The sequence below is a fragment of the Eucyclogobius newberryi genome, unplaced genomic scaffold (genome assembly GCF_026437365.1).
Source record: "Eucyclogobius newberryi isolate DKJ021-1_F unplaced genomic scaffold, fEucNew1.0.hap1 SCAF_2, whole genome shotgun sequence".
NCBI classification, from domain to species: domain Eukaryota; kingdom Metazoa; phylum Chordata; class Actinopteri; order Gobiiformes; family Gobiidae; genus Eucyclogobius; species Eucyclogobius newberryi.
Genome location: NW_027315834.1, coordinates 887255 through 903940, shown reverse-complemented (window position 1 = coordinate 903940; position 16686 = coordinate 887255). Strand labels below are relative to the sequence as shown.

The 16686-nt window shown below is 50.4% G+C and overlaps 1 protein-coding gene across 1 annotated transcript in view; it reads left to right on the top strand.

The window, feature by feature from the left end:
* The window catches only part of atp8b1 (ATPase phospholipid transporting 8B1), a 49647-nt gene that overhangs the window by 11688 nt on the left and 21273 nt on the right, over window positions 1–16686 (top strand). The window contains exons 2-13 of the mRNA XM_072454662.1: window positions 756–925; window positions 1410–1507; window positions 3575–3688; window positions 5591–5689; window positions 7483–7544; window positions 8072–8144; window positions 9129–9199; window positions 11981–12063; window positions 12757–12915; window positions 15685–15773; window positions 16075–16265; window positions 16331–16415. Coding sequence (XP_072310763.1) covers window positions 769–925; window positions 1410–1507; window positions 3575–3688; window positions 5591–5689; window positions 7483–7544; window positions 8072–8144; window positions 9129–9199; window positions 11981–12063; window positions 12757–12915; window positions 15685–15773; window positions 16075–16265; window positions 16331–16415 — 1281 coding nt within the window. The 5' untranslated portion in view covers window positions 756–768. The remainder of the gene's footprint in view (window positions 1–755; window positions 926–1409; window positions 1508–3574; window positions 3689–5590; window positions 5690–7482; window positions 7545–8071; window positions 8145–9128; window positions 9200–11980; window positions 12064–12756; window positions 12916–15684; window positions 15774–16074; window positions 16266–16330; window positions 16416–16686) is intronic.

The window sequence follows — 16686 nt, the reverse complement described above, 5'->3', positions numbered from 1 at the left end:
GTTACTACTACTACTACTACTGTTACTACTACTACTACTACTACTGTTACTACTACTACTGTTACTGCTACTACTGTTACTGCTACTACTATTACTACTACTACTACTACTACTACTGTTACTACTACTACTACTACTACTACTACTACTACTGTTACTACTACTACTACTACTACTACTACTACTGTTACTACTACTACTACTACTACTGTTACTACTACTACTACTACTACTACTACTACTACTACTGTTACTACTACTACTACTACTACTACTACTGTTACTACTACTACTACTACTGTTACTACTACTACTACTACTACTGTTACTACTACTACTGCTACTACTGTTACTACTACTACTACTACTACTGCTACTACTGTTACTGTTACTACTACTACTACTACTACTGTTACTACTACTACTACTACTACTACTACTGTTACTACTACTACTACTACTGTTACTACTACTACTACTACTACTGTTACTACTACTACTACTACTACTACTGTTACTACTACTGTTACTACTACTACTACTACTACTACTACTACTGTTACTACTACTACTACTACTACTACTGTTACTACTACTACTACTACTACTGTTACTACTACTACTGTTACTACTACTACTGTTACTACTACTACTACTGTTACTAATTTGCGGCGACGCCTTAACACTGGACATATATGACTTCTTTCTGCTCGCTGTGTGGTACTTGGACTTATACGACGGTGCTGTGCTTTCAGATTCCTCCTGAATATGAGCCGTCCCCGCGCAGACTCCCAGGGCTCCGGGGGGCCCGATGACGAGGTCATGCCCTACAGTGATGACGAGACGGACGAAGAGCTGGAGCCAGATGAGGCGCTGCAGGAGCCTCCGGGCGCTCAGCACCCGCCTGTGGACGCCCGGCCCAGTGGTACAACACTTTATTTTGAATGGATTATTATTCAGTGAATTATTCAGAATTGTCCATGTTCTACCACCACCTCACACGTCTCTAAGACGCCACGTGTGCAAACGCTTCATAAATCAGGCCCTGGACACAACGTTCAGAAGAAAACGGAACAATGTTCCACATGGGGATATTTTACATTTTTAAACGGCCCTTTTAAAGGACATACTGTATTTTCTGCACAAAAAGGCTCTGGATTCTAAGGCCACTGTCAATAAACGGTCTATTTTGGATAATTATTCATATTAAAGGCGCTCGGACTATAAAGCATATTCACGTTCAGTTATAACACGTAAAACAGTCTGATACCGCTAGCACAAACATTAGCATATTCACGACTTAATTATAAATTTCACTGACTGTTTTAAGTGCGCCTTATCGTGCTTAAGTACGGTAGTTAATCTCGATGTGTTTTAAGCTGAATTCTTGACCTGTTCTATCCTTGTAGAAATGGGCTGGAAGGTGAAGGCCAACGACAGAGAGTATCATCAGCTCCCTGAGTTCCAGAAGAAAGTCTTCCTCTGCATCAAGAAGAGCAGATACTCTGTATGCACTATTTACCTCTCTTTATCTTTTCATTTTATTTTTTTGCACATAATTCCTGTTTATTTCAAACAAAGCAACACTTTAAGAAGAAAACTGACCCTAAGGGCAAAATGTCTGCTCAAAAACGGCAATGTGGTTTAGTCTTTCAAAGCAGAAGGAAAGTTGTAAAGAGCGCTACAGAGTGAGACATCTTAAAGGAATAATAGAGGATCTTTCACTCGCACTCACCCCCACCCTCCTGTTGTTTCCAAGAGGCCGCCTCCCACCAAACCTCAACAGCCCCGCCTCTACACGTGCGTTTATCAGCACGACGGATGTCTCTCCCGTCTCTTCTGAGCTTGAACACAGTCTTTCTCTGAGGTCATGTTTGTACTGTAACTGAAGGGACAGGCTGCAGGTGTGCAGTAGCACGCAGGGAATGATTGACATGTGGGAGAACGACTCGACTGTCCACGCCTCCAGGAAATGACTCGGATTGCTCACCAAAAATCCTCTTTTATTCCTTTAAAGCCACAAGCCGCTCTTTGAAGCCACAAGCCGCTCTTTGAAGCCACAAGCCGCTCTTTGAAGCCACAAGCCGCTCTTTGAAGCCACAAGCCGCTCTTTGAAGCCACAAGCCGCTCTTTGAAGCCACAAGCCGCTCTTTGAAGCCACAAGCCGCTCTTTAAAGCCACAAGCCGTTCTTTGTAGCCACAAGCCGCTCTTTGAAGCCACAAGCTGCTCTTTGAAGCCACAAGCTGCTCTTTGAAGCCACAAGCTGCTCTTTGAAGCCACAAGCCGCTCTTTGAAGCCACAAGCTGCTCTTTAAAGCCACAAGCTGCTCTTTAAAGCCACAAGCCGCTCTTTAAAGCCACAAGCCGCTCTTTAAAGACGTGTGAAGATTCAAAGCAGGAGAAGAGATGGTTTGAAAGCTGAGTTATGGAGGCCATTTTTGTTTTTAGAAAAAAAGAACCTTTAAACAGAAACTGGTAGTTTACAGCAGCATTTTGCAGCCATGGGGCGGGGTCAGCCATGGGGCGGGTATCTGAGGTCTCAGGGTAGTACGAGTATCTGAGGTCTCAGAGTAGTACGAGTATCTGAGGTCTCAGAGTAGTACGAGTATCTGAGGTCTCAGGGTAGTACGAGTATCTGAGGTCTCAGAGTAGTACGAGTATCTGAGGTCTCAGAGTAGTACGAGTATCTGAGGTCTCAGGGTAGTACGAGTATCTGAGGTCTCAGGGTAGTACGAGTATCTGAGGTCTCAGGGTAGTACGAGTATCTGAGGTCTCAGAGTAGTACAAGTATCTGAGGTCTCAGGGTAGTACGAGTATCTGAGGTCTCAGGGTAGTACGAGTATCTGAGGTCTCAGTAGTACAAGTATCTGAGGTCTCAGGGTAGTACGAGTATCTGAGGTCTCAGGGTAGTACGAGTATCTGAGGTCTCAGGGTAGTACGAGTATCTGAGGTCTCAGAGTAGTACGAGTATCTGAGGTCTCAGGGTAGTACGAGTATCTGAGGTCTCAGGGTAGTACGAGTATCTGAGGTCTCAGGGTAGTACAAGTATCTGAGGTCTCAGTAGTACAAGTATCTGAGGTCTCAGTAGTACAAGTATCTGAGGTCTCAGGGTAGTACAAGTATCTGAGGTCTCAGGGTAGTACGAGTATCTGAGGTCTCAGAGTAGTACGAGTATCTGAGGTCTCAGAGTAGTACGAGTATCTGAGGTCTCAGGGTAGTACGAGTATCTGAGGTCTCAGTAGTACAAGTATCTGAGGTCTCAGTAGTACAAGTATCTGAGGTCTCAGGGTAGTACGAGTATCTGAGGTCTCAGGGTAGTACGAGTATCTGAGGTCTCAGTAGTACAAGTATCTGAGGTCTCAGGGTAGTACGAGTATCTGAGGTCTCTTGGAGAGTGGAAACATCTCGTTTCTCCAGATGAAACGACTGCATCTGACACTGGACCAATGAGTGACCACATGAGTGACCACATGAGTGACCACACCCACTTCATATAATGCATAATTTACTTTATTGTCAGAGCAAGACAAAACTAGTGCACGATCTAATGAAGCCCAATGCCTGTGTTTTTCAGGGGAATGCGATTAAAACGTACAAGTACAACGTGCTGACGTTCATCCCCCTGAACCTGTACGAGCAGTTCAAGAGAGTGGCCAACCTCTACTTCCTGGCTCTGCTCATCCTGCAGGTACCACACACACACCTGCACACACACACACACACACCTGCACACACACACACACACACCTGCACACACACACACACACACACCTGCACACACACACACACACACACCTGCACACACACACACACCTGCACACACACACACACACACCTGCACACACACACACACACACACACCTGCACACACACACACACACACACCTGCACACACACACACACACACACACCTGCACACACACACACACACACACACCTGCACACACACACCTACACACACACACACACACCTGCACACACACACACACACACACACACACACACACACCTACACACCTGCACACACACACACCTGCACACACACACACACACACACCTGCACACACACACACACACCTGCACACACACACACCTGCACACACACACACCTGCACACACCTGCACACACACACACACCTGCACACACACACACACACTTGCACACACCTGCACACACACACGCACACACCTGCACACACACACACCTGCACACACACACCTGCACACACACACACCTGCACACACACACACACCTGCACACACACACACACCTGCACACACACACACCTGCACTCACGTACACACCTGCACACACACACACACCTGCACACACACACACACCTGCACACACACACACACACACACACACACACACACACACACCTGCACACACACACACCTGCACACACACACACCTGCACACACACACACCTGCACACACACACACCTGCACACACACACACACCTGCACGCACACACCTGCACACACACACACCTGCACACACACACACACACCTGCACACACAAACACCTGCACACACACACACCTGCACACACACACACACACACACCTGCACACACACACGCACACACCTGCACACACACACACCTGCACACACACCTGCACACACACACACACCTGCACACACACACACCTGCACACACACACACACCTGCACACACACACCTGCACACACACACCTGCACACACACACACCTGCACACACGCACACACACACACACACGCACACACACACACACCTGCACACACGCACACACACCTGCACACACACACACCTGCACACACACACACACCTGCACACACACACACCTGCACACACACACACACACACACACCTGCACACACACACACCTACACACACACACACACCTGCACACACACACACCTGCACACACACACACCTGCACACACCTGCACACACACACCTGCACACACACACCTGCACACATACACACACCTGCACACACACACACACACACACACACCTGCACACACACACACACACACACCTACACACACACACACACACCTGCACACACACACCTGCACACACACACCTGCACACCTGCACACACACACACACACCTGCACACACACACACACACACACCTGCACACACACACACACACACCTGCACACACACACACACACACCTGCACACACACACACCTACACACACCTGCACACACACACACACACACACCTGCACACACACACACACACACACCTGCACACACACACACCTGCACACACACACACACACACCTGCACACACACACACACACACACACACCTGCACACACACACACACACACCTGCACACACACACACACACACCTGCACACACACACACACCTGCGCGCACACACACCTGCACACGCACGCATACACCTGCACTCGCGCACACACACACCTGCACACACTTGCACACACACACACACACACACACTTGCACGCATTTTTGTTTTTTTTTTCCTTGTGTTGACAAATGACAATTGTGCATGTAATCTTCTTCTATGTTGGTTGTATTAAAGAGCATGTGTCCAGCTCACACTGTTTGTTCTGTAGATTATTCCTGAGATCACCACTTTGCCCTGGTACACCACTCTGATCCCCCTGGTGGTCGTCCTGGGAGTCACCGCCATCAAAGACCTGGTGGATGACCTGGTAAGACACACGCACACACTCACTTGTGTCTGTCCTCTGTCCCTCCTCCGTCCCCCCTATGTCCCTCCTCCGTCCCCCCTCTGTCCCTCCTCTGTCCCTCCTCCGTCCCTCCTCTGTCCCTCCTCTGTCCCTTATTTGTCTCTCCTCTGTCCCTTCTCCGTCTCTCCTCTGTCCCCCCTCTGCCTCCTCTGTCCCTCCTCCGTCCCCCCTCTGTCCCTCCTCCGTCCCCCCTCTGTCCCTCCTCCGTCCCCCCTCTGTCCCTTATTTGTCTCTCCTCTGTCCCTTCTCCGTCTCTCCTCTGTCCCCCCTCTGCCTCTCCTGTCTCTCCTCTGTCTCTCCTCTGTCCCCCCTCTGCCTCTCCTGTCTCTCCTCTGTCCCTCCTCTGTCCCTCCTCTGTCTCTCTTCTGTCCCTCCTCTGTCCCACATGTCCCTCATTCGTCCCTCATAACCGCTGGGGTCTCTCCGCTGTGAGACAGTTGTGAAAAACAGAGCATCAAATTTAAAATGAAAGGAAAAGAAAAAAGCTGAAAACAAAATGTTGCAGACATTTATTATTATGACCACTACATTGTGGGTGTAATGTCTTGCCTAAGGACACAGCGGCGCCCCTGTGGCCCCTGTTGCGCCTGTGGCCCCTGTGGTCCCCCTGTGGGGAAGTTACAGAAGAGGAATCCTCTGTGTTAGACTGTGGTTGGCTGTGGCCGGCTGTAGTTGGCTGTGGCCGGCTGTGGTCGGCTGTGGTCGGCTGTGGCCGGCTGTGGTTGGCTGTGGCCGGCTGTGGTTGTGGTTGGCTGTGGTTGGCTGTGGCCGGCTGTGGTTGTGGTTGGCTGTGGCCGGCTGTGGTTGTGGTTGGCTGTGGTTGGCTGTGGCCGGCTGTGGTTGTGGTTGGCTGTGGTTGGCTGTGGCCGGCTGTGGTTGGCTGTGGCCGGCTGTGGTTGGCTGTGGCCGGCTGTGGTCGGCTGTGGTCGGCTGTGGCCGGCTGTGGTTGGCTGTGGCCGGCTGTGGTTGTGGTTGGCTGTGGCCGGCTGTGGTTGTGGTTGGCTGTGGTTGGCTGTGGTTGTGGTTGGCTGTGGCCGGCTGTGGTTGTGGTTGGCTGTGGCCGGCTGTGGTTGGCTGTGGTCGGCTGTGGCCGGCTGTGGTTGTGGTTGGCTGTGGCCGGCTGTGGTTGTGGTTGGCTGTGGCCGGCTGTGGTCGGCTGTGGTTGTGGTCGGCTGTGGCCGGCTGTGGCCGGCTGTGGCCGGCTGTGGTTGGCTGTGGCCGGCTGTGGTTGGCTGTGGTCGGCTGTGGTTGGCTGTGGTCGGCTGTGGTCGGCTGTGGCCGGCTGTGGTTGTGGTTGGCTGTGGTTGGCTGTGGTTGGCTGTGGCCGGCTGTGGTCGGCTGTGGCCGGCTGTGGTTGTGGTTGGCTGTGGCCGGCTGTGGTTGGCTGTGGTCGGCTGTGGTCGGTTGTGGTTGGCTGTGGCCGGCTGTGGTTGGCTGTGGCCGGCTGTGGTTGTGGCCGGCTGTGGTTGGCTGTGGCCGGCTGTGGTTGTGGCCGGCTGTGGCCGGCTGTGGCCGGCTGTGGTTGGCTGTGGCCGGCTGTGGCCGGCTGGTGCACAGTGAGCATGCAGCTGTCGTCCTCCAGGTGGCAGTACAAACCAGTGTGACACATAAACATTGGTTCAGTGTTTTTATGTTGAACTTTGACTCTTGGACGTTCTATGACACGTTCAGTCCAGCTTCAGGACATTAGACTCTGCTGAAGTCATTGATGTCATAAACAAATGTTGAGTTGTTGTTCTGTGTGTGATTGACAGGCGAGACACCGGATGGACAAGGAGATCAACAACAGGAAGACAGAAGTTCTGCTTGACGGCAGGTCGGCTCATTCACACATCTTATCTGCTCCAACCTGTTCATCTACCACTGTATTTATGGAACGTCTGAAATCAAAACGGCAAAAGAGAGAGATAAGATATTCCTTTATTGTCCACACATGGGGAAATTTCATTGTTGCAACGCAGTAGATCCAGAGGAAAAGGACAGATCACTTATAGGAAGTTTAAAAAACACTCTTAATAGAAGAACACTTATAAACAAAAACAAAACTCTTATTAACAAAACTCCTCATTTCTTAATAGGGAATGGAGAAAATTAAATAAAAAGTTAAGATAAATAAAATAATAATACAATTAAATAAAAATAGCTAGCATAAGTCAAAATAATACTAATAATGTATTCACACTGCAGGTCCCTCACACTGCGGGTCCCTCACACTGCGGGTCCCTCACAGCGGGTCCCTCACACTGCGGGTCCCTCACACTGCGGGTCCCTCACACTGCGGGTCCCTCACACTGCGGGTCCCTCACACTGCGGGTCCCTCACACTAACAGACGTGTGTTCCAGGTTTCAGACGACCAAGTGGCGTAGTGTCCAAGTGGGAGATGTGGTTCGACTCAAGAAAAATGACTTCATCCCAGTAAGTACTCACCAGAGGACAGACCATGACAAAAGAGCAGTCATATGGGAAAAGGCCACATTTGTTGGATGCAAGTTCTATAACTTAAGTGTTAAATGTATAGAAAGATTCAGTTTTACAAACACAAGTGATACTGCTGGACAGATGAGGGATTACACTGACTTTAGTGTCAAATGTTTTAAAAGGACTGATAATCAAGCACATTATACAGACTAATAGTAAATTGCATTCAGAAATCGTTCTTTCTATAGCGAGAACTATTATGAAAATGCAAGTTATTATTTTTATTGCAGTACTTTTGGGGCTGCTGAGCGCTCCTGAATAAAAGCCGCTCCAACTACATTTACAACGAAAAAATTAATTATACATATACGTATTGCACCTGTCAATAAGCCGCAGGTGCCCACGTTGTAACTTGAGATATTTACACACATAGCACACGGTAGTATGTGCATAATATACTTCATATGTATAGTATGTACTATATACATGCTAGTGTACCATATGCACGCCGGTTGTGTTTCGTACCGAGGGGTCACCTAATCACACATTTCTCTGTGAATATGAGTGATTGTAACAAAACACAGCATTTTGAAGCTTAAAATACAGAGAACACAACGTGTCCCCTGGACAGTGACCACTGTCCATTGACCTCTTCTGCAGTGTGTGCTTCTGCTAGAGTACCACCCAGTCACCGTTAGCCAGTAAATATCTATAAATGAAACGCAGCGTTATATGTGCCAGGTTCAAAGCCTGAAAAATACTGTAGTTGATTAATTGTTGCAGCCTTCAGATCACAGAAAAGTACAATACCTTTGAATGTTCTTCTAGTTTCCTCCAGGAGTCTATCTTCAGTTAGGTCCCTTGACCAGTCACCAGCTGCATTGTCCACTGCTTCTTTGGCCCGGGGGAAGTGGACGAATGGGTCAAATGCGCTGGGCAAATTGACCTCCTCCGTAACCTGATTTTTCATGTGTCCTGCAGGCGGACATCCTGCTGCTGTCGTCCTCCAACCCCAACAGTCTGTGCTATGTAGAGACCGCTGAACTGGACGGGTGAGTCTGAGCAGAGGTGGTCAGTCTGTGCTGCTGAACTGGACGGGTGAGTCTGAGCAGAGGTGGTCAGTCTGTGCTGCTGAACTGGACGGGTGAGTCTGAGCAGAGGTGGTCAGTCTGTGCTGCTGAACTGGACGGGTGAGTCTGAGCAGAGGTGGTCAGTCTGTGCTGCTGAACTGGACGGGTGAGTCTGAGCAGAGGTGGTCAGTCTGTGCTGCTGAACTGGACGGGTGAGTCTGAGCAGAGGTGGTCAGTCTGTGCTGCTGAACTGGACGGGTGAGTCTGAGCAGAGGTGGTCAGTCTGTGCTGCTGAACTGGACGGGTGAGTCTGAGCAGAGGTGGTCAGTCTGTGCTGCTGAACTGGACGGGTGAGTCTGAGCAGAGGTGGTCAGTCTGTGCTGCTGAACTGGACGGGTGAGTCTGAGCAGAGGTGGTCAGTCTGTGCTGCTGAACTGGACGGGTGAGTCTGAGCAGAGGTGGTCAGTCTGTGCTGCTGAACTGGACGGGTGAGTCTGAGCAGAGGTGGTCAGTCTGTGCTGCTGAACTGGACGGGTGAGTCTGAGCAGAGGTGGTCAGTCTGTGCTGCTGAACTGGACGGGTGAGTCTGAGCAGAGGTGGTCAGTCTGTGCTGCTGAACTGGACGGGTGAGTCTGAGCAGAGGTGGTCAGTCTGTGCTGCTGAACTGGACGGGTGAGTCTGAGCAGAGGTGGTCAGTCTGTGCTGCTGAACTGGACGGGTGAGTCTGAGCAGAGGTGGTCAGTCTGTGCTGCTGAACTGGACGGGTGAGTCTGAGCAGAGGTGGTCAGTCTGTGCTGCTGAACTGGACGGGTGAGTCTGAGCAGAGGTGGTCAGTCTGTGCTGCTGAACTGGACGGGTGAGTCTGAGCAGAGGTGGTCAGTCTGTGCTGCTGAACTGGACGGGTGAGTCTGAGCAGAGGTGCCGCTCCTTTATCTGCAGCTCTGTCTTTGTTCGCTCAGATCGCTCTGTAAACTCGGTCAGCAAATCAAATATATTCAAACTTACAAGCAAACTGTGTGCTCATGTAGGACTCTTGACTGTCCTGTAGGACTCTTGACTGTCCTGTAGGACTCTGACTGTCCTGTAGGACTCTGCCTGTCCTGTAGGACTCTGTCCTGTAGGACTCTGACTGTCCTGTAGGACTCTGACTGTCCTGTAGGACTCTGACTGTCCTGTAGGACTCTGACTGTCCTGTAGGACTCTGACCTGTAGGACTCTGACTGTCCTGTAGGACTCTGACCTGTAGGACTCTGTCCTGTAGGACTCTGACTGTCCTGTAGGACTCTGTCCTGTAGGACTCTGACTGTTCTGTGGCGACACTGTCCTGTAGGCGACACTGTCCTGTAGGCGACACTGTCCTGTAGGCGACACTGTGTTGACACTGTATTCTGGTGCCATCTGGTGGTCTAAAAAGGCAGGCCTACTGCTTCTTCTTCAGACACTTAAAGACGTAATGGACGATTTTTGGGCGCAAATCTGAGCCTCATTTCTTCGTGGCGTGGACGGCCGATTAGTCCTGCCACGTGTCAATCATAGGATGCTACTGCTCACCCGCGGAGCCTCGTTCACCCGCGGAGCCTCGTTCACCCGCGGAGCCTCGTTCACCCGCGGAGCCTCGTTCACCCGCGGAGCCTCGCTCACCCGCGGAGCCTCGCTCACCCGCGGAGCCTCGCTCACCCGCGGAGCCTCGCTCACCTGCAGCAGCATGTTTCCCTGTGTCTAAGCGCATTGATCTATCATAATATAGTTCCCTCAGTGACTGGACAAAATGAAGACGGAGAAAGACAGTTCAAGCTCAGAAGAGACGGAAATCTACGGAGACGAGAGATGATGTGATCAGAGCTAATAAACAAACACACGTGTGTGTTATATCAGTCCACACGGGGGAGTGGCATGAGCACGGGGGAGTGGCTTGAGCACGGGGGAGTGGCATGAGCACGGGGGAGTGGCATGAGCACGGGGGAGTGGCATGAGCACGGGGGAGTGGCATGAGCACGGGGGAGTGGCATGAGCACTTCCGCTTGAGTTCTCAAATCGGCGAAAAATCGTCCATTGCGCCTTTAACACAACACTGGTATCGTTAATTCACAAATGTGAACTCTGAATCAGAATGTGTCACTCAAACAACAAAGCAAATAACAGCCTATTGTACAATAAAGTATTCTGTCAAATAGAACTGTGAAAGTCACAATTATCCCTCAGAGAAACCGGCAAATATTTACCTCCAATGAACCACAAAACAGACAAGAATACAACAGACACGAGCGCGTCACTGACACATCAGAGCCTCGCGTCACTGACACTTCAGAGCCTCGCGTCACTGACACATCAGAGCCTCGCGTCACTGACACTTCAGAGCCTCGCGTCACTGACACTTCAGAGCCTCGCGTCACTGACACTTCAGAGCCTCGCGTCACTGACACTTCAGAGCCTCGCGTCACTGACACTTTTAATCACATGAACTCTATGTGGAGATTTCCCAGGTAGTTTTGATGGAAAAAGCTTACTGACTGAGGCAGTCTTCCTCTAGATGCTCCCGTAGATGCACCTGTAGATGCTCCTTTAGATGCTCCTCTAGATGCTCCTCTAGATGCTCCTCTAGATGCTCCTCTAGATGCTCCTCTAGATGCTCCTGTAGATGCTCCTGTAGATGCTCCTCTAGATGCTCCTCTAGATGCTCCTCTAGGCGCTCCTCTAGATGCTCCTCTAGGCGCTCCTCTAGATGCTCCTCTAGATGTAACTCATGATTTGTGATTGTTTCAGAGAGACAAACCTGAAGTTTAAGCTGGGCCCCAGAGTGACAGACGAGCAGCTGCAGGAGGAGCAGCAGATGGCACAGTTTGATGGTAAACTCACTTCTTTATCATTCCTTGTGTCCAAATGAGACACGGGACATCCTCAGATGAGACTTAGGAATCGGCGCTCCCCCTGCAGGTGGAGTCGGCGCTCCCCCTGCGCTCCCCCTGCAGGTGGAGTCGGCGCTCCCCCTGCAGGTGGAGTCGGCGCTCCTCCTGCACTGCAGGTGGAGTCGGCTGTCCCCCTGCACTGCAGGTGGAGTCGGCGCTCCCCCTGCAGGTGGAGTCGGCTGTCCCCCTGCACTGCAGGTGGAGTCGGCGCTCCCCCTGCAGGTGGAGTCGGCGCTCCTCCTGCACTGCAGGTGGAGTCGGCGCTCCTCCTGCAGGTGGAGTCGGCGCTCCTCCTGCAGGTGAAGTCGGCGCTCACCCTGCAGGTGGAGTCAGGCACGTTGAGCTGGGAGAGCTTGTCCTGGAGCAGAGCAGGAGGTGGTGTAGGTTCCCGGGGAGTCCAGGTGCTGCAGGTGAAGTGGAGAGCCAGGTTGATGGCGTCGTCCACAGACCTGTTGGCTCTGTAGGTGAACTGCAGGGGGTCCATCAGGGGGGGTGAAGGACTTGAGGTGGGGGAGGACCAGGCGCTCACATGTGATCCAGGGCTTCTTATACAGCGCCACCCTCTGGACGTGGACATTATGCTGACCTGTCTCATGACTGAAGTGGGTTTTTTGGGGTGTTCTCTCTCTTCAGCGTTGATCGAGTGTGAGGAACCCAACAATCGTCTGGATAAGTTCGCTGGGACGATGCTGTGGCAGCGGGAGCGTTACCCTCTGGACATGGACAACATGCTGCTCAGAGGCTGCACGGTCCGCAACACGGACGTCTGCCATGGACTGGTCATCTTTGCAGGTTTGAGGCCTGAACAAGTATTTAAATTATTCTGAAAGTCTGTCAGGGCGCGGCCATATGACGTAGTCCTTCTTCCAGTTCATATATATAGCTATATATACAGTAAGGCAAGGCAAGGCAAGTTTATTTGTAGAGCACATTTCATACACAAGGCAATTCAAAGTGCTTCACAGCAGGAAAAATGCATTCAAATCACAAAGAAATTACAGAAACAGAAATACAATACAATAAAATTAACTAAATTAAAAATTATCAATCCAACTGATTTTCTAAACTAATAAAATCACAAACAAAAAAGAAGAGTGCAAAGATAAAAATCCTTTCAGTCATGCGCAGCTAAACAAAACTGTTTTTAGCTTAGATTTGAACATTGTCAGAGTAGAACCTGTCTCACATCTTCAGGAAGACTGTTCCAGATTTTAGCTGCATAAAACTGAAACGCAGATTCCCCATGTTTTGTCCTGACTCTGGGCACCAGCAGGAGGCCGGTCCCTGAGGTCCTCAGAGTCCGAGATGGTTCATATGGCACTAACATATCCAAGATGTACTTTGGTGCTAGGCCATGGAGAGACTTGTACACAAGCAGAGCTGCTTTAAAGTCTATTCTCTGAGCCACAGGGGGCAGTGCAGAGACCTGAGAACAGGACTAATGTGATCATACTTCCTGGTTCTAGTCAGGACCCGAGCAGCAGCGTTCTGGATGTACTGCAGCTGTTTTACAGCTCGTTTGGAGAGGCCAGTGAGCGGCCGTTACAGTAGTCTAATCTACTGGAGACAAACGCATGGATAAGTCTCTCTAAATCTGGTTTTGACACTATATTTTTGATTTTGGCAATGTTTTTTAGATGGTAAAAAGCTGCTGATGTTATTGATTTGACGTGGCTATTAAAGTTCAAGTCTGAGTCCATTATTACCCCCAGATTTCTAATTTGGTTTGTAGGTTTTAGAGCGAGACTCTGGAGGTGACCGCTAACACTTTCTCTTTGTTTCTGTGGGCCAAACACGATTATTTCAGTCTTGTCTGAGTTCAGCTGGAGAAAGTTGTTTTGCATCCACAAACTGATCTGTTGGATGCAGTGACAGAGTGAATCTACTGGTCCATAGTCACCTGCCGATAGTGAAACATAGATCTGACTCGTCTGCATCATTGTGATAGGACACATTTTCACTGCGTATCAACTGACCTAACTGCAGCATGTAGAGGTTGAACAGAAGGGGACCCAGGACTGACCCTTGGGGCACTCCACAGGTCAGGGTCATGTGGTCTGAGACACAGCTACCAATTTCAACAAAGTACTTCCTGTCTTCCAGATAGGACCTTAACCAGTTTAGGGCAGTGCCAGTGATGCCCACCCAGTCCTCTAGTCTCTGTAAGAGGATCCCATGATCGACAGTGTCAAAAGCAGCACTCAGATCTAACAGAATTAAGACTGAGGCTTTGCCCGTGTCAGTGTTCAGGCGGATGTCATTTGTCACCTTGACAAGAGCAGTCTCAGTGCTGTGATGAGGTCTAAAACCTGACTGAAAAACATCAAATGAGTTGTTTATTAAGAGGAAATCTGTGAGCTGTTGGTAAACAACCTTTTCAAGGACTTTGCCCAAAAATGGTATATACCTATAGATATAAATATCTATATCTGAATAGATAATTGATAAAAGATATAGCGATATAGATATAGTGATAGATAGATATATAGATGCCGATAGATGTCGGTCGATATCGATGGATCTTCTGTTCTGCCACATACACCCAGTATGTTACATGTCCCACCAGTAACAATAGAACATTGGGCTTGTTCTTTGCCAACACCAGGAGGCTCCTCCCCCTCCCCCCCTGGGCAGCTCGGACCACACCCTTGTACATCTGAGGCCTGTGTATGAACCCATCTTGCACAGGCAGCCTGTGGTGCCCCGTGTGGTGAGGAGGTGGTCTGCTGAGAATGAGGAGGCTCTGAGGGACTGTTTCAGAACCACTGTCTGGACTGAGCTTTATGACCCACATGGAGAGGACATCAACACCATCACAGAGCATCAGGACATCAGCACCATCACAGAGCATCAGGACATCAGCACCATCACAGAGCATCAGGACATCAGCACCATCACAGAGCATCAGGACATCAGCACCATCACAGAGCATCAGGACATCAGCACCATCACAGAGCATCAGGACATCAGCACCATCTGTTGTGAGAACACTGTTCCCTCCGGACGGTGTTTTCCAAACAACAAGCCGTGGATGAACCGTGAACTGAAGGCTCTGCTGAAGGAGAAGAAGAGCCTTCAGGTCAGGGAACAAGGAGGAGCTGAGGACTGTGCAGAAGGAGCTGAGGAGGAGGATCAGGAGGAGGAGGATACAAGAGGAGGAGCAGCTGCAGCAGGAGAACATTCAGGGAGAGGGAGGAGCCTGAAAACCATCTCAGGCTTCACAGTCCCCCCTGTCCAGACGGAGGGAGACCTACAGTGGGTGAATGAACTGAATTCTCACTTCCTGAGATTTGATCAATCATCCTGGTGCAGTATTCTCTGTTCATAAAAAAGCAGTAAATAAGAGTTACTATTATTATGATTTATTTTTTATTAAGGGTATAAGAGGATTTTGTATACGTTTTATAAGTGCTTTTCTATGAGTGTTTTTATAAGTTATCTGTTCTTTTATTATTTACTTCTGTACCTACTTTGTGTTGCAACACTGAAATTTCCCCACCGTGGGACAAATAAAATGATCTTATCTTATAGATATCGAAAGATATATTTTGTATGTTGTAGGAGCCGATACCAAAATAATGCGAAATGGAGGAAAGACCAGGTTCAAGCGCACCAAGATCGACGAGCTGATGAACTACATGGTGTACACGGTGAGTGGGCGGAGACATGTGGGGAGGAGGCGGAGACATGTGGGGAGGGGGCAGAGACATATGCGGAGACATGTGGGGAGGGGGCAGAGACATATGCGGAGACATGTGGGGAGGGGGCGGAGACATGTGGGGAGGGGGCGGAGACATGTGGGGAGGGGGCGGAGACATGTGGGGAGGGGGCGGAGACACATGCGGGGAGGGGGCGGAGACATGCGGGGAGGGGGCGGAGACATGCGGGGAGGGGGCGGAGACACGTGGGAGGAGCTTCCTGTCTGGCTCTCATACAGCTCTCTCTGGTCAGATCTTCGCGCTGCTCGTCCTCGTGGCTGCTGGACTGGCCATCGGTCACACCTTCTGGTACGAGCAGATCGGGACACACGCCTGGTATTTGTACGACGGCAAAGACTTCAGCGCGTCCCACCGGGGCTTCCTCAGCTTCTGGGGCTACATCATCGTGCTCAACACCATGGTGCCCATCTCGCTCTACGTCAGGTCAGACTCTTGTTTAACACGCAGAACTATTCAACCGATGGATTTTAAAATGTTGTTTTTTTTAGTGTGGAGGTGATTCGTTTGGGCCAAAGCAAATTTATCAACTGGGATTTACAGATGTACTTCGCCAAGAAGGACACTCCTGCAAAGGTACACGCCCCTTTACAGGAAAACACCTCTCACCCCACGGCTGTGTCGACCCCGCCCTCTCACCCCACGTCTGTGTCAACCCCGCCCTCTCACCCCACGTCTGTGTCGACCCCGCCCTCTCACCCCACGTCTGTGTCAACCCCGCCCTCTCACCCCACGTCTGTGTCGACCCCGCCCTCTCACCCCACGTCTGTGTCGTCCCCGCCCTCTCATCGAACGTCTGTGTCGACCCCGCCCTCTCACCCCACGTCTGTGTCGACCCCGCCCTCTC